This window comes from Sitodiplosis mosellana, unplaced genomic scaffold, assembly GCF_009176505.1.
Source record: "Sitodiplosis mosellana isolate CC-2019 unplaced genomic scaffold, AAFC_SMos_1.0 Smas_scaffold_6167, whole genome shotgun sequence".
NCBI lineage: Eukaryota > Metazoa > Arthropoda > Insecta > Diptera > Cecidomyiidae > Sitodiplosis > Sitodiplosis mosellana.
This window is the reverse complement of record NW_022601408.1, coordinates 1,285,043-1,305,319: the sequence shown is the minus strand read 5'-3', so window position 1 is coordinate 1,305,319 and position 20,277 is coordinate 1,285,043. Positions and strand designations below refer to the sequence as shown.

At 34.4% G+C, this 20,277-nt stretch overlaps 1 protein-coding gene across 7 annotated transcripts in view; it reads right to left on the bottom strand.

Annotated features, from left to right (window-relative positions):
* Positions 1-15: 15 nt before the first annotated feature.
* Positions 16-20,277, bottom strand: part of LOC129575528 (cell adhesion molecule Dscam2) — a 73,844-nt gene continuing 53,582 nt past the window's right edge. For 3 of the 7 annotated variants that reach the window (XM_055459285.1, XM_055459284.1, XM_055459289.1), the window contains 14 exons: positions 15,628-15,813; positions 15,281-15,434; positions 14,747-14,864; positions 12,437-13,085; positions 10,447-10,746; positions 10,285-10,379; positions 10,081-10,185; positions 9,053-9,995; positions 6,716-7,027; positions 6,327-6,475; positions 6,187-6,259; positions 1,394-1,540; positions 1,126-1,300; positions 17-1,063 (listed from right to left, as the gene is read on the bottom strand). In XM_055459285.1, coding sequence (XP_055315260.1) covers positions 916-1,063; positions 1,126-1,300; positions 1,394-1,540; positions 6,187-6,259; positions 6,327-6,475; positions 6,716-7,027; positions 9,053-9,995; positions 10,081-10,185; positions 10,285-10,379; positions 10,447-10,746; positions 12,437-13,085; positions 14,747-14,864; positions 15,281-15,434; positions 15,628-15,813 — 3,554 coding nt within the window. In that variant the 3' untranslated portion in view covers positions 17-915. Of the gene's footprint in view, positions 1,064-1,125; positions 1,301-1,393; positions 1,541-2,477; positions 2,567-6,186; positions 6,260-6,326; positions 6,476-6,715; positions 7,028-9,052; positions 9,996-10,080; positions 10,186-10,284; positions 10,380-10,446; positions 10,747-12,436; positions 13,086-14,746; positions 14,865-15,280; positions 15,435-15,627; positions 15,814-20,277 lie in introns of those variants that run through there. The other 4 variants (XM_055459286.1, XM_055459288.1, XM_055459287.1 and 1 more) reach the window with 4 other exon arrangements.

Genomic DNA, 20,277 nt, shown 5'->3' with positions numbered 1-20,277 from the left:
CGATATTTCTATCCCATATGAATAAAAATATCTCATAGTATTCTCTGGTTATAGTGGCCGCGCTCGAAGAGTGTGCAAAGGGCAATTAATACATACATACGTAGCTCTTATATGAGAACGATCTGTGTGACGAGGTGTCAGATGAGCGTCGCACGTATGTATTATTTCTCCTTTGCACACTCTTCGAGCGCGGCCACTATAACGAACTGTGTGTGTTGAAGCAACGCGCGCATGTAGTAGTGTTGTTTTGCCTTATACGCCACACAGAGCGTCAGACCAACCGTTCTTAGTGTCGACGCTTACTATGCTCGAGCGCGAATTTTCTATGGAGTATTAAATCAAAAAGGCCTGCCACAAGAAATGATACTTGTGCAGGCATGTATGCACAAGAAACGTCGATCTCAGTGGTCCGAGCTGTGTAGTACAGTGTGTACACAAATTATAACATATCTTTATACAGTTCACATGGAACTACTTGGGATAGAACGGCATTGAGCACACAACCCAAATATGTGCAATTCATAAATTATAACTTGTGCACACAGCTATAACCATTCCAGGACGACGTTTCTTGTTCATACGTGCCTGCACAAGTATCGTTTCGTGTGGCGGGCCTCTGTGAAATGTATGTCCAGTCTAATGGGTTACAGCTTCGTTTTTAAGACTCTTAGGATATCTGTTATTAATTCTTAATGGAATTTTCTTTTCATTACAGTTTTCTTCTTTTTTTTTTCCATTGTCACAACACATTAAAAAACAGTAATTTTTAAAATTAATTGTTTCCAGAAAGAAAATTAAATAACTAAATTTATTTAAATTTAAAGATTCCTATGATTTTTGCGGACTCGTAATTCGATGGAGTGCTGTCAAATGTGTGTGCTGATTATTGAAGTTATTATCAATAGTCAGATTATTTCATACGTTGATTTGGAATGCTTCTCGATGCAGCTTTGGATTGGCTCGAATCCGTGGAGAACTGCCCGTTGTCTTTTTGTCACCAGCCGTATCAAGAAATCGAGCCGGTGGCGGCATATGTGATTCGTAGTTCGGATAATTAGATATGCTAATGAAAAGAATATAAATATAGTAATAAAATCTATAAATAATAAGAATTATTTTTCTGACCTAAAAGTAGTTTCTTCGTTGTGGCTAGAGTAACCGCTGGAGCTTCGTACATGTCGTTTTGTCAGATTCTGCATTGATTTGCCAGGTTTTCGTGACAAATATGTTGACTTTGACTTTCTTGACAAGCTACCCGACGTCTCTGACGACGATGATGTGGTTTCTTGCTGTTGATCTTCTTTTTTTTGAAAATTTAAAACAAAGAGAAAAAATTTAAATGTATAATTTATATATTTCCATTTCCAATTTCACTAAAAAAAAACTCTTATACCTCGTTGTCTATATTTCGTTTGGTTCACATTCCTCGTTGTGGCTTCATTATCTGATTCAGAACCCAATGTATCGTACTCTGTAATAGGTATGTGAAGCGTTAAGATTTTCCTCACTTCTGAATCTGTTGAACCTGGATTGTCCGATTCTAAAATGTTTTTGATTTGATGATACTTGAAATGAGTTTGTTTGTTTTTCTAGTATCTTCAATTCATTTGAATAGCGTTTTCTTCAATTTTTAGGGTTGGAATGAAGTATTTTATTAAAAAAATGTGTTCTTTGGAACGCAAAAAAAGTTTTTAAAAGAAATAACGATGAAAAACAGTTATGTAATTTAAATCAACTGACTGCGAATTTCAGCCTTGCATAGAAAAAAATGTACTGTCTTGTAACAGTTAACTCTCAGCCGGGCAAGTTGGTCCGTTTTGGTCCAAGAAGGTGGTTTTTCAATAAATAAATATATAAAAACTATATTCTTCGATCCTTTCCACGTATTATAGCAAAAAAAAATCGATCATTAGATGACGCTCCGTGGAGTCAAATATATTTGTTGGACACAAGCGGCCAAATTGGACCAAAATGGGCCCATGGCTTTATGGCTGTAAAATTGGAAATACATAATATATCATCCAAAGTAGTATTATTCCGAAAACTAGAAAGATGAATCTTTCCAATGCACAATATACCAATAAAATTGGATGAACCTTAGAAAGAAGACATGTATTCATTCAAATTTGCGTCAAATGTCGAAAACCGCAAAAATTGCCATTTCTCCACCAGAATTGATAATATTTTCTGTGTAAAAGGCAATGTTTCATAAAAAGTAATATATAGTGGGGAAGTAGAAAGATGCATCTTTCAAACGTGGTATGCTTTAACAAAATTAGTTCAGCATCAGTGGAGCTATGGAGGTTTATACTCAAAATTTAGCTCTTAATGTATCAAATTGTACTACTTGAAAACGACAAAATTCAGACAAAAAATCAGAGTATTATATCTCTGTTGGTTTTCATTCAATTTTATCGGCATATGGCACGTTCGAGAGATGCATCTTTCTAGTTTCCAGTACAGTCTCACTTTTGAAGATATATTGCGTTTCTTTCAATTTTACACCCATAAAACTATGGGTCCACTTTGGTCCACTTTGCCCGACTACTTGAGTGATTTAGCTTGCCTGCGGGTTAATTGAAATAAGAACCTATGTAAAGTGTGAACGAACATGGATGCAAACAAATATATATGTTTGCGGTATAATTTACAGCTGTCAAAAATCGGTATTTTATTAATATGTTAATAAACAACATATTTTAATAATTAATAAAAATTTTGAAACACCATATTTATTAACGTTCATAAATATAGTGCATTTTATTGACATATTAATAATTATTAGTATGGTGAATTTTCGGTTATTAATATGTATATGGTGTAGATTTTATAAAAATGTTAATAAAATGTGGTTATTAATATGTTGTCGATTTTATTAGAATTTTAATAAATTCGACAACATATTCGATTTTATCCGATTTTATCAACGGACGACATCATGTTCACATCAAAGTCTATTCAACACAGCGTTTAGATTAAGACAATCATTTATCACGACATAATCTCAAAGAAAAACGAGTCTGGAAATATTCGACATGTTTTTTGTATGAAACTTTTCTTCAAGATTTTTTTGAAAAGTTTCATATAAAATTCATGTCAGTTTTTGCCAGACAACAAAATCTCGATGAAAAATGAGTCTGGAAATATTTGACATGTTTTTTATATGAAACTTTTCTTCGCAATTTTTTTGAAAAGTTTTTTGTATGAAACTTTTCAAAAAAATTCCGAAGAAAAGTTTCATACAAAAAACATGTCAAATATTTCCAGACTCGTTTTTCTTTGAGATTATGTCGTGATAAATGATTGTCTTAACCCTTTATCACATTTTGGTTCCTAAAGTAACCAGATACGCCAGACGCTATAGCTATGAAACCACTGAATATTTTTACATTCTTGTTTGGAAACAAATGTAGGGAATTGAACTAGCTTTCATTTGATACTTTACAGGCTACAATTGGCTGGCTGAATGGAAAGTTTTTTCGGTTCATGTACTGCTGTAAAAAAAATGCGAAATTATAGCAGAATTCCACATTTTTCCTCCTCTTATCTTGTGGGTTTGTTCATTCTTTTCAATTGTCAAATTAGGACTCTTTGGACCAAAACACATCAATTTAACTTTCTGCATCATTAGTTTTATGAAATTTAATTTTTTCAAGCTTTTATAGTGATTTGACACTTTTGACTCTTTTCCGATTTTCTCGACAAATACGCAATTTTTCAAAAATCCAAGTATGAGGTTTTTCTCTATTTATCGTGGCACAAAACATATATCAAAATGATTCAAAAACAAAAAATTGTGCATCAAAGGGTTAATCTAAACGCTGTGTTGAATAGACTTTAATGTAAACATGATGTCGTCCGTTGATAAAATCGGATGAAATCCAATATGTTGTCGAATTTATTAGAATTCTAATAAAATCGGCACCATATAATAATAACCACATTTTATTAAAATTCTAATAAAATATCGTTATTAACATTTTAATAAAATCTACACCATAATAATAACCGAAAATTTACCATACTAATAATATTAATATGTTAATAAAATGCACTTTATTTTATTAACGTTAATAAAAAATTCATTTTATTAAAAAAATAATAAATTATTAATATGTTAAAAAAGTGACAGCTGTAGTATAATTTGATTTGTAATTATATTTTAAAAGAATAAGGCACACAATACTACGCTTCTCGTCATCGCTACTTCCATATAGTTACTTTTGAGCGGTGTTATCTAATGTTGCACACTGGTAACACAGAGTTTGCTACGTTTGTGCTAATGTATTACAACTATAGTTATACATTTACGTTATGTCTATTCGTGAGACGTAGAAGAACGTATGTTTTTTTTTCTTGGGTTATATTTTTGAAAAGGAAAGTATGTTTTCTGTTGATTCTATCTGCGTTCAAAGAAAGTATGTTGACATACCGTATTGCGTTTTTGCACTGTTTTCGCGGAAATGATGAGAGATAACAACTTGGTGTCTTCGGAAAAGTTGTAGTACTCGAGGTCTTATAACTTTGCTGAAGACAGTTATCGCTTATCCCTTATGAGGTGCGCGCAAATCGCGTACTTAAAAAAGCAAAGAACGCTGATCACACCAATATGGCATTGTTGGCTATATTGCCAGATTTAAATGAGAATGAAAATGTCAGTAGTTTCAATGTGCTAGAAGTTTTCAAGTCACAATATAATATATTACACAATGTCGACGAAATTTCATTTATTTTATCATAAAAATTCAGTTTGTTGGATTTTAGACTTCAAAAAATCGACCTTAGTTTGCGTAAATAATTAGAATTTCATGTTATTTGTTCACTTCAATAACGGCCGTTTGAATTTGAAATCTTCTATAAAGTCGTTTGCATCATACAACAAATGTGTAGCGGTACTTTTCATACACAATGTTTACGGCAATGCAAATGAATACACATCTCTGATCAGTTGTGTGTATTCTTTCACAGAGATTTTGTCTGTGCGTGCGTGCGTTAATAATAATCACTTTTATTTGATAGAATTATATTCAATCACTATAGAGTGATTGCAATGTAGAAAGTACATTTCTTCAGTATCGACACACAGGGAACGCGATTTCTCATCCGCTCACTTGATATCTCGAAAAAGTGTATCAAATGATTCTCTATTTTAAAGAGATTCCTTTCTACATATCTTTTGTGAAAGAAGGAAAAATAAATCATTTTATTTCAACTTTCAAACTAATTAACAAATATTATTACGATTCTATTGGAGCGACGATTCATGTAACGTATTTAAGAAACAAATTTCATTTTGCACTTCAGTCAAAACACTTCTGTATTCCTATTTTAATTCTAACCGACACAATTCTATTCAGAAAAATCAAAGAACATTGCAAATTTTACCATAAAAATTAAAGGGCTAGCATATCCGCTAGGTATCGTTTTAGTCGGTTGATATTGCAGCAAAAAAAAAGTTCTCAGTGCTTTCAGCGCTTCAAACAAAACCGTTATGAATCTGACTTTTTTCAAAACAAAATAATCTAAAAATATTTTATAATAAAAAAAATGTAGAAAAAAGTTGTAAATTCAATTTATCAACACACAGTTTATAAAAAATATTTTATTTGCATCAATAAAACTTAGGAAAACTACAATTATTTCACTGCAAACGATTCCCACTTGAAATTCGAAACAACAACACACTTTTCACTTGTCAATATGGCGAATGGATGTTGTAATGGATTTTCGTTAGATGTCGCTGTTAGTTTCGAAGTTTCAAACTTCAAATAGGAATCGTATACAGTAGAATAATTGAATTGAATTTACAATTTTATTTTACCTTTTTTTCTATTCGAAGATGTTTTTTTATTTAAAAAAAGTCAGATTCATAACGGATATGTTTGCGGCGATGGTAGCGATTCAAGCGGAGTATGAACGCTACTAAAGCGGCCTTTTAAATTTTATGACAAAATTTCATAGTTCATATTGCGAACGTATTTCAGTAGGCGGCGCTATTTTTGCCTTATGTCTCGACACTGTGTGTGTAAACGACATTGTTCACTTTCAATGTGTTAACAACAGTTTCAAACTGTGTAAAGTGTATCTTACGTCAAATCCTTCTCTTGTATTTTTATACGAACAAAGCGGTCTTGATTGAATTCTATTCTGTTTCTGAAGTGTGCATACAATTTTAAAATCGATTACCTTGACTTTCTGAGTGTGGATCGCGGAGGTTATGCCCTTTTCGTCTTACTTTTGTGTATTCAGGCTCTTTTGACTAAAAAAAAAACAAAATGTTTGTCTTCAATAAAAATATGTATATTCAGGGAATTTCAGAATTTTACATGTCCATCTGGCTTGGCGTCGTGATAGACAAATGAGCCGCGCACTGAGTGATAGGGACCACTGTATACATTTCCACTATACGAGCTCTCACTATACGTTTGTTTGTTCAATTGGAAAGTTGCATATGGGCAAATGTCTTCGATGTATTCTGTATTCAATTGAAAAGATTAGTTGTTGAGGAGAATTAAAAATATAATATCAAAAAAAAAATTATCGTGTATAACTTATAACTAATCCTGAATGCGAACGATACGTCTTTTGTGAGCTTTCGATTGTAAGCTTTCGATTTCCAAAAAGACAACTGTCAATCATGCAGAAAGACTATTCTCGATGTGTGTATCTCATACATACATAATATACATCAAATATATGTAATGCATTTATTTACCATTTCCCTCCGCCTTGTAGCTCCCTGAATCATTTGAATTACTATTTCGGTTGCTTTGGCATCGTACCGCATGGTATTGTTGATCTCGATTTTGTTTGTTTTGTAAATTAGTGGTTGATGGAGAATCAGACATAGATGATGATGTGAGTCTACTTTGATTCATCTGTTTTCGCCTTCGCATTATGAAAACAATGCCAATAAAACCGCTTATGACAAATATTGACAGGCAAATTGGAATGAAGACCTTATAATTGGCGAATGTACTATCTCCCATGTGTGATATTGGGTTAGAATGATCTGCATTATAATTTACTGAAAATAATTTGAATGGGTGAGGGCAAAAGTGAGATTTGTATTCACAGCATATTTAAACGAAACAAAAATGAATGATTACTTCAAAGTGTAACATCTAAAGAGAATTTTTTCGAAGTGCAACACCGCGTGTTAGGTGTTACATTTCAATAAAATATGTTTTCCATGGATCACTTTGAAAAACATGTGGATCGATGTTTCTTTTCGAAATATTTTTGTGTTGGTGTTACATTTAATCAAAAAAAAAAATCGCATGCTTCGTTTTAATATATTTTTAACCTTCAAACCGTGAAATGGGCACTGCGTGCCCAAAACCAACTTTGAATTCTTGTATCTCAATCATTTCTTATCATAAATCAATGAAATAACTATGGTTCGATTCGTTGAACATTTGGCTACGAGAATTGGGTTAACATACGCGCACTAGCTTACCACATATGCGCGTACCCAAAAAGAAATTGACACCAGTTTAGCGCTGATTTGCTGCTCTGACACCACATTACACACAGTATGCTGCCGCTTTGCCGCTCTCACACTACAGCATACTGTCTGTAGTGTGGTGTGAGAGGAGCAAACCAGCGCTGAACTGTTGAAATGGGTGCCTGAGTGCCCATATACATTTTCCGACAAATTGCGTATAAAATTTAATGTGGGAATTTGAAATATGCATCATTGGAAAGATCTTGAAAAGCACATGTAATTTGAGCTATAAAACATCAAAATCGATCATCATTCTATCAAAATATGGCCATTTTATCAATTTTGGCCAAAAAAATTCTAACGGCCAAATATTTGTCAAATGCCGGCTTATTTTGAAGTTTTATACCAAAAATGACATCTACTTTTCAAGACCCTTCTAGTGATATACATAATTTTTTGATCCAACTTGCCGTTCAAAATCTCAATTTTTGACGTCAAAATCGGCCATAGTGGAATTTGTATGTATATGTTTTTGCCTTCATTTTTGTGAAGAGATCAACATTGCAATCTCCACTTTATTAAAAAAAAATTTCAAAAAACTTGCTGTTGTCTTTGTTTGATTTTCATACTTTTCCGATCAATAAATACTGAAATATTTACATTTAAAAATAAAAATTCAAGAAAAAATGTACATTTCCCTTTAAAATGCATTATGGGCACTCAGGCACCGGTTTCACGAACAACGTTAGAAAATAGGTTTCACTGTTTGAAGGTTAATTGATGTTATAGTTCAATAAATTGTCGCAATTAAATAATATTAATAAATATTTACACATGGACATATCTCAAAAACGGTTGAGTAAATATGCAAAACAGAACGTAGTGTATCTCCCTAAAGGGAATTCGAAAACCAGCTGGTTTGGTGGCTTAGAATACAAATCCGGTGGAATTTGGGCTGATTCATGAATTTTTGGGATTTTGCCTGATTCTTCGTCATTTTTCTTATGTTTTGTGTGGAATTTCACCACAACGCAAAGAAATGGAAGTTCTAGAATCAGGAAAAATCCCGAAAATTCATGAATCAGCCCAAATTCTACCGGATTTGTATTCTAGGCCACCAAACCAGCCGGTTGTCGAGTTCCCTTTAGGGAGATACACCACGTTCCGTTTTGCATATTTACTCAACCGTTTTCGAGATATGTCCATGTGTAAATATTCATTAATATTATTTAATTGCGACAATTTATTGAACTATAACATCAATTTAAAATATATTAAAACGAGACATGCGAAATGTTTTTGATTAAATGCAACACCAACACAAAAATATTTCGAAAAGAAACATCGATCCACATGTTTTTCAAAGTGATCCATGGAAAACATATTTTATTGAAATGTAACACCTAACACGCGGTGTTGCACTTCGAAAAAATTCTCTTTAGATGTTACACTTTAAAAACATCATTCATTTTTGTTTCGTTAAAATATGCTTTGAATCCAAGTCTCGCTTTTGCCTTCACCCATTCATTTGTTTTTTGTTGTTTATTGCATATAACATATCTTAATAAGAATTTTTTTAATCAAAAATTGAGATGATCAACTCACTGCCTTGTAACGTTGACGTGGTAAAATTATAAACAGCACTTGTTGATCCCGCATTATTGTAAGCTGTTACGCGAACTTGATATTTGGTGTTTGGATGCAAATCGGCGACAGTGTGAATGCGTTCAGTTGGTGCTATGTGACCGGCAATCACGTTCCACTGTGATCGCGAATAAAGTTTGCATTCGACGACAAAATAAGAAATACCGCAGCCGCCATCTCCCCATGAATCCAGCCAGCATGTGACACTGGTCGCATTTTGGGTAATTGTTTGAGAATGCTTTGGTTGAACTGGTGGGCTTCCAGTGGTGTGTGTATTAACGATATCACAGGGCAAACCTGTGCCTATTTTATTATAGGCGGTCACATACAATTGATACTTTGTGCCGCACCATAAATTTCCCAATAAATGATTATTAGTTTTCGAATCGATTTGTAATTCTTCCCAATCACCATTCTCACGTTTGAAATTAATAACATAGCCTAAAATTTGACTGCCACCATTTTTATTGTCAACCCATTCGAGTTTTAAACTTTCCGGAAATGCATTGACGACAGTTAATATTGGTGGATCGGGTGGAACTTTAATGATGATGCTATAAACAATTTCATCTTTGCCCCATGTATTTTCTACGGTACACGTGTAATTTCCCTCATCTGTACTCATACAATCCCGTATAAAAAGCGTGCCATTTTTGGCAATTGTTTTTCTTGCGTTTGTCTCCATTGCCTGACTCTCCTGTCGCCAAATTGTTACTGGTGATGGTACACCAACCTTTCGACACGATAATAACAGATTCTCCTTCCATGGACTCTCGATACTACGGCTGAATGATATAATTCGAGCCGGAACTTTGTTGTTTGGTGGCACTTTAACCATTCTTGTTTTTTCACCTTCGCCGATTTTCGTTGATGCCGTTACCCAGAAATCATAAGTTACCCCCTCCTACATTATTCAATCCATTGAAATAAAAATTAGAATAGACTACGAATCTAGCTACGAATGGAATGTATTTTATATAAGTACATACTTGTCGGTGTGCTTCGTGAACTTCGACGTTCGAGCCTAGCACCTTTTTGTGGATGCCTTCATGGCTACCACCTTCCGAAGGTAGCATATAAAAAGTGTATCCGGTCTACTCATACAAACAGAGAAAAAAAAACATGATATAAAAACAGGACATGACAGCTAAAGGAGCTACATGTTAGGGTTATATTTAAGCACTTTCACTTACAATTTCACCGTTCATATTGAGTGGCGGCAGCCATGAAACGATAATTTTGGTATTTGATGCAGGGATCGCTTTTATATCTTGTGGAGCAGATGGTACTGTTAAATAATAAAGAATGATGTGCATTGAAATTTACCGTTAAAATTAAATATGCAAACAAGTTACCATCTTCGTAAGTGCGACAGAATAGTTGTTTCGTTTTCACACCATCGCCAACTTTCGTATATGCCAGTACCCAAACACTGTAGTTGGTGTACTTTTTCAAATTGTCCACAGTCAAGTATTGATTATTCGATTTCACAACGTGCACTTCTTTAACATGGATATCATCGGTCGCAATGTAGAATATTTTATAACCTCGCACTTTGCCATTTTGGCTATCGACGTGTGGCGGTGACCACGTTATATAAATTGAAGTTGAACTCAAAACATCGCACTTCGGACTCTCTGGAGCGCTTGATGGAACTGAAAATCAATAAAGCGTCTCTGTTCAATAATGAATAATTCATGAAAATTAATGATAGTGTATAGTTTTCCTAACATATTTCGATTTCTTTCAGAAAAAGTGTTTTTCAACAAAATTCAATTTTGAAATTCTGGGGTTTTAAATTCGGTTTTTTTTTTAGTTTCTCACGAAGAATTTTGTGGTGGTTTCAGTTTGAAGCTTCGATTGAGCATTTTGAAAAATTAACCCAAAAATGCTAGTTAATAAGATACCGATCTTATTCACATATTAATAAGATACCGATCTTATTAACATATTAATAACATATTTTCGTTATTACCCTGGTAAATTTTTCAAAACGACTCATCATAAATGAAAACTGAAACCACGATAAAATTCTTCTTGAAAAACTGAACAAAATTCAATTGCAAAACCTCAAAATTTCAAAATCGAATTTTGTTAAAAACACTTTTTCTGAAAAAATCGAAATATGTTAGGAAAAATATAGATAGAGGAGTTATGCAATAAACAATTGAATCCGTGAGCATAAAAACGACTTATTAAACAATCGCCGAACAAAACGATACAAGAAAAAACTGCCAAACAAAACACACGTTAAAAACGTAACACAGCAGGACGGTACCGTTCAAAATGAAACTCCGCTGTGCTACACATTACCGCTGTGGTACGTTTTGTTCGGTAGTTTTTTCTTGTATCGTTTTGTTCGGCGATTGTTTAATAAGTCGTTTTTATGCTCACGGGTTCAATTCTTGTAGCGAAAATTTCATTGGAATCTGGTTTTATGCATAAATTTTTTAAACTACGCACTAAGAAAAAAAATATAAAAAACAACACAGTATACTAATAGATATTATAATATCGATCAAAATGGGATTCACAGGACAATTCGTATAAAATGTCAAAAACATCGTGTTGTTTGGAGAATTTCAACTTTGACGTATAAATCTGACCACTCTCCATCAGAGCATTGAAGCGGCTAGCCAGCCATGTAGAGCTGCTAGTGAACAGATATGTTTAAACAGCAGCTGTTGGTTGCGTGCATATTCGCTGTGACGCGCGTTTGTTCATTTAACGATTCTCATACAGTGTTTATCTCTTGCATTTACACAGAAACAGACAGAGAAGCATATACAAGACACGAGACACATCTTAAGCGACGCGTGAGTGCACACACATAGCTGCCGTTCGTGTCTCGTGTGTTTTATACGCTTCTTTTTCTGTTTTTGTGTGAATGCAAGAGACAAACACTGTGTGTCAGAATCGTTAAATGAACGACCGCTGGCCACAGCGAATATGCACGCAACCAATAGCTGCTGTTGAACAGATCTGTATACGTCAAAGCTGAAATACTCCAAACAACACGATGTTTTTGACATTTTATACGAATTGTCGTGTGAATCCTATTTCGATTGGATGTTGCTGTGTTGTTTTTTTTTTTTTGCTTAGCGTGCAGGTAGAGAATATATGGATACAATTGTTTTGTGCAGTGTTTTTCTCAACAACTGGAAACTATACACACTTTTTCTTGAACAACAGCAAGATATTTGACAAAGAGGGCGCTTTCTTATGTACAGCTGTTGGCACTCTCTTTGGTAAATTTTAAGAACTAGGAGAGTTTCCTATCATTGGTTTTTCTTTTTTCTTCTGTTTTCTAAGAATTCAATAATTTGCCAAGTTACAAAAACGTACCATCTTCTAAAGTTGTTATTTGAATCTCTTTGCTGGGTGGTCCATTACCTTGACTTGTGTATGCTTGTACAAAAATGTTATAGTGCGTGAATTTATTCAGATTTTCCAGTAATGTTTCAAGTTCAAAATGCGTTCGAGTTTCCACTGTTTTCAAATTGAAACCCTGAGTTGGACCAGGCGAATCCGGTATTAATTGATAACCAATATAATACCCAAGAATGTTCCCATTCCAATCGCTTTTATTTGGAGGATCCCAGAATAAAATAATCTCAGTTGAACTCTTTGCTTCGCCGCGCACATTAAGTGGTGGACCCGAAGGAACTTCTTCCAGTGTAGTCACTTGGACCACTTCCGAAAGTTCCGATGATCCAAGCTTATTTTCAGCAGCGATTCTTATGTGATATGCAGTGGCTGGATGTAAGTTATCAATGTTTATAACGGACTGTGTGCCGGGCACAGTGACTCTCTCAGCTGCTTGCCAAGTATCCACGACAGTTTTAAACTGTATGTTGTATTCTTCAATTGGACTGTTGCCTGAAAATGGTTGTGTCCATGTCAACTGTATACTACGCGATTGTTTCGAATTTATGCTTAAGCTTTTTGGCTGTTCAGGTACTTCTTGTACTATAACTTGCATAGACATTTCATCCTATATTATCGAAAAATGAGTTCGTTTGTACAAATTATTTGTTTAAAATTGAAATTGTTCAATAGGGAAATCTTACAGCTTGCAAAAATTGGCATTGTATTAACATGTTGACAAACAACATATTTTAATAAATATATTTGTCGTGAAACGTCATATTTATTGACATTATAAATATAGTGCATTTTTTTATCATATTTATATTTAATAATATATATGAAAAAAAAGTTTCATACAAAAAACAAATCAGTTTTTTCCAGACATAAAAAATGTCGAACAAAAATGCGTGTGGCGAAAACTGACTTGTTTTTTGTACGAAAATCGATCTCTATGAGCCTCTATATAAACAGATAGGAAACGTCAAATAACAGAAGTCAAGCGCCACCTGGAGACTGATTGCAGAAACAGAGAATCATGTACATAGTGAGCTATAGAAAATGTGCATCTGTGTTAGTGCGAGCAGTAGAAGTATCCGTGAATATATGTGTACAGATATGGCACACTACACTCAGTCCCCAGGTGACGCTCTTCTTTCTGTCAAATCAATGATAATAAGGCTGATGAAAATATATTGGCGTAAATAAAAAGTATATTATATCAAGAGACTCGCATTGTTAATAAGAAACAATACAAATGACATTAAATCAGCATATTAGCGCCATTTACCAAAGATAGGTTATTTAACCCTCAACTGCATAAGCCCGCCTTTTGGCGGGCATCATTTAAACACCTGTATAATGTGAATCGCGGATGACATTGCTTCAAGGGGAATTTTTATTTGTCAATGTTTTTTCTTTATTTTTGTCTTTGGCGTCATTTGTCTATGTCGTACGATTGGTGAGTTATAAACAAAAATGTGCACGAAAACGAAAATTTGACAAAATAAATTATTCGGTTTCCAAATTAGACATATTTTTGACACTTTTAAACAATGGATTTCATTGTTCTCTGAATTATTTCTATCGCATTTCCTGACTAAACCATGGGAAATCTAGGATTATGAATATTTTTTTCGTTATCTATGGCCAAAAATCAACCAAATACCAGTACTCCCAGTCCTGGGAAAAATTCATGCAGTTGAGGGTTAAATAGTGAAACAATATATCTGTGAATCGTGTGCATTAGCAAAGTTCAAAACCATGGACCATGGTCCAATAAACTTAATATATTGGATTCAGGATCCAGGATTTCCGATATTGTCCGCAATTTGTTTCTCACAAAATTACACATTACAATTGTGCAATTACATAGGAAAATATTTATCTCTACGTTTTTTTTTGTTGATCAAATTTAATTGTATTAATTTCAATTGTATTATTCAAATAAAGAGTTTACGTTTATGAATAAACATGAGCATACATAGCAAAAAATAAAAGTACGGGTGTTTTTTCAGCCAAAGACGCATTCAGCCGATATTTCCGCTAGTAATTTGAGCTGCAGGCGAAATTCCGCTTATAATCTAGTCGGAATTTCGTCTGAAACTCCATTTGCTAGGCAAAATATAAAACTGGGCATCTCTACCAGTCGAAATTCCGCCTAAATGTGGACTTTTATTTTTGACTGTGTACTCAAGCAACTTGAGTATCAATCAATTTGGGGCGCATAGTAAACACGAAGTAGAACTACGCGCTCGGTTGCACAGCTCGTGCTGTAGGAGATCTTACCTGGCCAAATGAATTACTTGCTTGACAAATGTATACGCCAGTATCATGGCGAAATGTGTGCGAAATCCCAAGCTCCGAAACCATGCCATCGTCCAAGACTTGTTCACGTATCGTATATCTGAATCGCAATTAAAGTATCTGTTCAATTTATATCATATCTGAGATCAGTTGGTTCATATTTCATCCATATGGTCCCCAAATATCGTAGCTGTTCCTACGCACTCAAAACAGAATTAGTACGATTGACATACCACCAATGGTAATCTGTCAAATTACAACCACTACTAACAAGCCTTATATTTGCCATATTTCTAAGCTAGGATAGATATTCTATTCCAGCTTAGCTAGTCGGCATGCGGTGCCCAACAAAGATAGTAGTGATTGTAATTTCACCATTGGTGTATGTCAATCGTACTAATTCGTGAGTAGCCATCTAGCGAGTTGTGCCAGAACCATTTTTGTGTATGTGCGAAGGGTAGTTTCGGGAAGCGATTGTAAAATCACGAGAATTGATATACGTGACATTTAACATACCTTGAATCAGTGGATGAATCTAAATGCTGTTGAGAATTTTGAATTTTCCATTTGATATCAATTGGAGTATCACCTTGTACATTGCACTGTACATGTACTTGCTTTCCTTTTGCGACAGATATTTGCTTGTTTTTCGTTGTGAAATGGGCCGGCACTGTTTCATTTTTAAATTAAGTCATAAAATCATCATACCGTTTTATTTGCATTTAGATTTTATTCTTCACTGTTTGTTATATATTCACGTTAGATTTGTCCGTTAATGAGTCAACGATGAATATCCATGTTGAAATATTTTTGAAAATGAGGGAAATGATAACGTAAAAAGTAAGAAAATAATGTCAGCTCACCATTTACTTTAAGAAAAATAACTTTGCTAACACCAGCACCTATGTTGTTTTTTGCCTCACATAAGAAATGTCCTTGAGCTTCTTTTGTAATTTTTTTGAAGTTCAAAGACCCGTTACCGTACAATGACACGTTTGGCTCGTATAAAAATTCCTTATATTCACCTGGAGTCGATCCAATTGCCTTTCCTTTTGAAGTAACCGAGAAAGAAGAACAACAACCATCACAACTTGAATTTAAATGGAAGATTTAGGAAAGAGAACACTCAGTAAATGACTGAGTCAGTCATAGTAGCCATGTGTACTATAGATTTACATTTTCGATATGACATATCAAATATCGTCAGATGCATTTTGCTTCAATATTTCGTGGTTTGACGATATTTGATATGTTTTTAGTATGAAACTTTTCTTCACAATTTTTTTGAAAATTGGTTAATAAAATCCGATTTTCTTATTAATATTTCAATAAGATTATCTTATTAATAATAAGATGGATCTTATTAACTTTTCAATAAAATGGCGATCTTATTAATAATAAGATAATATGTTAATAATATCATAGAATCTTATTAATCTAATAATATGTTATGTTTGAGTTATTAACGTCCCGTTAATAATATCTATGGGTGAGATTGAGAGTAGTGTATGTTTGATTGACTTTGTTACGAAAGAGAAGAGCAAGTTTCTGTCGACTTAAAAATGGTTAAAAGCGAGTATGTTCGTTTTTAGCGGGTCCTCGCGGTTTTTCACGGTTTCCGCGGAACTGATAAGAGATAACAACTTGGTGTCTTCGGCAAAGTTGTAGCACTCGAGATCTTCTATAACATTGCTGAAGTCAGTTATCTCTTATCTCTTATCAGTTCCGCGAAAAGCGCGAAAAATGATAAGAAAAAAAATTTCTATATAAAATTTGCTTTTTTATGTGCGCGATTTGTGCGCAACTGATAAGAGATAAGAGATAACTGTCTTCAGCTTAGTTATAGAAGACCTCGAGTACTACAACTTTGTCGAAGACACCATGTTGTTATCTTTTATCAGTTGCGCGAAAACCATGAAGACCGCGGAGGCTAGACGGTACTACGACATACTCTACTTTAACGCCAACAGAATCATCAGAAAACATACTCGCCTTTTCAAAAATATAAATCGAAGAAAAAACATACTCCACTCTCAATCTCACCCATAGATATGTTAATAATTAATAACATTACTATGTTAATGCCTGTAAATCTATAATGTGTACGGGGGTGTGTTTTGTCTCTCTACGCTTCTATGCATACGGATTTTTTTGAAAGTATAAGTAAATGCTTTCATCACAAGGTTTACCCGAATATTGGAATCGACATTCTTCAGAAATATCATTTAAAACGTCATTCATGATTCAAGTTAGTGAACTTCCGATAGGGACAAAAGCAATGCAAACTGAGCACTGAAAGGTTTTGAATTGGCTAAATATATTAACATTGCGATTTACTCTGTTGAGTACGTAGTTCAAGATACACGAATTATATGAAAATTATACGTGAAATATATTCGGTAATACACAGCTATCTGCACCATTTGATATTTATGCACTAAATACTATAACTATTTTCTGGAAAATAATGAAATGTTTGTTTTAATGTATAGTCGTCGCGTTATGTAGTGACCGGATAAAAATTTAGAAATAATCCTGAAAAACAAGCACAGTTCTGTCAACCAAACAATGTATATAACAAAAACACAACGATTTTATGAAGTGAGAGTGAGATAATCTTATTTGCACATATACACAGGGTGGCACACAAGACGCTTGAAAACTTGATCTAAAATCAAAAGTCGTCACGCAAGATATTTTTCCTTATTGTGAGTAAATTTTCACAATAGTGAATGCGAAAAATAATTTTGAACTTTGTATCCAGAGATAAACCAGCGCACAGGAGCGTCACTCCATTTCAACCTCGTCTACAGGTTTTTCATCTGATATAATCTATACACAAACCATGAAAAAGATTAGATTCTAGTTCGTAGAATATTATAAAAGAACTCCAGTCTTTATTGGACCACTATTACCCATGTATAACTTTATTTGAAGGTCGGAACTGTGATAATCCCGAATTATGGGATTTTCTCACCATTTTCTCCATTCTGACCCCTAAGTGACATCATGTGATCGTTATCTCTTATCAGTTACGCGAAAAGCCGCGAAAACGTGAAAAACGCGAATTCATAGTTTCTCACTTTTCAAGGAACTGATAAGAGATAACGAGATGGTGTCTATGGCAAAGTTGTAGCTCTGGTCGAGTACTACAACTTTACTATGACACCAAGTCGTTATCTCTTATCAGTTACGCGAAAAAATGATAAGAAAAAATTCGCGTTTTTCACGGTTTTCGCGGCATTTCGCGTAACTGATAAGAGATAACGACTTGGGGTCTGTAGCGAAGTTGTAGTACTTAAGCTGCTTTACAACTTTAGTATAGACACCATCTCGTTATCTCTTATCAGTTTCGCGGAATACGCGAGAAACCGCAGAAAACCGTGAAAAACGCGAATGTTTTCTTATCATTTTTTCGCATGACTGATACGAGATAACGACTTGGGGTCTGTAAAAATCATAGTACTCGACCAGAGCTACAACTTTGCTATAGACACCATCTCGTTACCTCTTATCAGTTCCGTGAAAAATGATTAAAAAAAACGCGTTTTTTTCGCGGTTTTCAGCGGTTTCTCGCGTATTCCGCGAAACTGATAAGAGATAACAAGATGGTTTTCGGCAAAGTTGTAGAGCAGCTTGAGTACTACAACTTCGCCAAAAACATCAAGTCGTTATCTCTTATCAGCTACGCGGAAACCGCGAAAACCGCGAATTTTTTCGTATCATTTTTTCGCGTAACTGATGAGAGATAACGACTTGGTATCTGTGGCAAAGTTGTAGTATTCGACCTGCTCTACATTTCTGCCGAAGAAGCAAGTCTCTTACTTCTTATCAGCTTCACTAAAACTAAGGTGGGAAAATTTCGCGATTTTCGCGGTTTTTCGAGTTTTTCGCGGAACTGATAAGGGATAAGTAATATTTGTTGCAGCAAAACTATAGCAAACCTCGAGTATTACAACTTTGGCTCCGACACTATTTTGTTATCTCTTATCACAGTCCAGATTTCATATGAAGTACATATGGGGCCCTGGGGTCCCCAAAGAACAGGAATATGTGAAATGTCAGAAGAACCGTCATAGTGTTAAGGTCTTATCATTGAGGAATTGTAATTTTTCGGGTAAAACATTTGCATCTACATTTCGCAAGTTTTGTAAATAGCAAATTTCCACTTTCATTTAAAAAGTCCCATTTTCCCCTTATTGGACATTGTAAAATGTGATTAAATTTCAAAATATCCATTAAAAGAGTTTTGAAGTAATTTTAGACCCATTGCTTCGTAGAAACATATTAATTTCCAACCACCAAAGCTCTGGAAAGTGCAATTTTTATGTATCCTCCGAACAAAAGTTCAATTTCATACATTCAGATGTAAAAATACGGATGTATGACCAAAATGACAACGAAATGGATATTCAAGTGTTCGTGGACTCCCATTATTTTCACGGGAAAATAGCAGTTTTCTAAGACCGAAATGTCGTCAGAGGTTTATTCCACGTGTTTTCCGAACAAAAACATCATTTTCAGTGGAAATAGAGCAAGTTGAAAAATTCACTTCAATCCGACCTATTTTTCGACCATGAAATGCCCTCAGTTTTAATCGATCTTTCGTCGAAAATTAAGCGGATATGGTCTTTCGTGAGCCTTTTTCAGCCAGTAGATGCGTATTTTTGGCAGCAATTTCATCGTAGAATGCGACTCTCCGTACAAATTCCGTTCATTGATGAATTGCCTATGCCCAGAACTTCCAAATACGAATTTTCCCGGATATATGGCATATGCCATTTTGTTGGTATGGTAGCCGGCTACAAACGCTCAGTTTTTGGTAAAAATTGTCGGACTCATTTTTGAGAAATCGCGTTTGGTGTGAAATTTATGGGTGTCGATTTTTCATAAAAATCGACTTTTTTCTTTTATATCACATAAACATTGGCATGTATGTACGGAACTTTTTGAAGGTCTTCTCAAATAATTACGAGCCGACTTTTCTCGATGGGCGTCTGAGCAAACAATGAAATATAGATATGTAATATCCACTGGATAGTTGGAATATCAGTTATTTCGTTGCGTCGGCAACAGCGGCAGGCGCACTCGTTCGAACGAAGTGTGTGCGCATACACATCGTCGTTAAATTACTAACACAAATGAATGGTTCAGCGATGGACTGTACGTGTACGCGCGCTTTATCGCCTTTTCTCCTTGCTTCGTCGGAATATATACACGTACAGTCCATCGCTGAACCATACCGTCCTCCGTGATATTAGATTTCTTCCCAAAGTTCGATTGTTTTCAAAAAATACCATTTCCTTGCAAACACATTCAAAATAAATGGTGGACATGAGAGTATAACTCGATCCAGTGCAACTGAAAATGAAATCTGGAGGCTGATTCTAATTTTTTTTTATCATTTTGCAACATTTCGTGCCTTTAGAGCAATAAAAAACAGCAAAGAACAAAAAATTTATAGTCTTCTTCTTTTAGTTAGTAGACTTCGATGAATGATGCACACACAACAA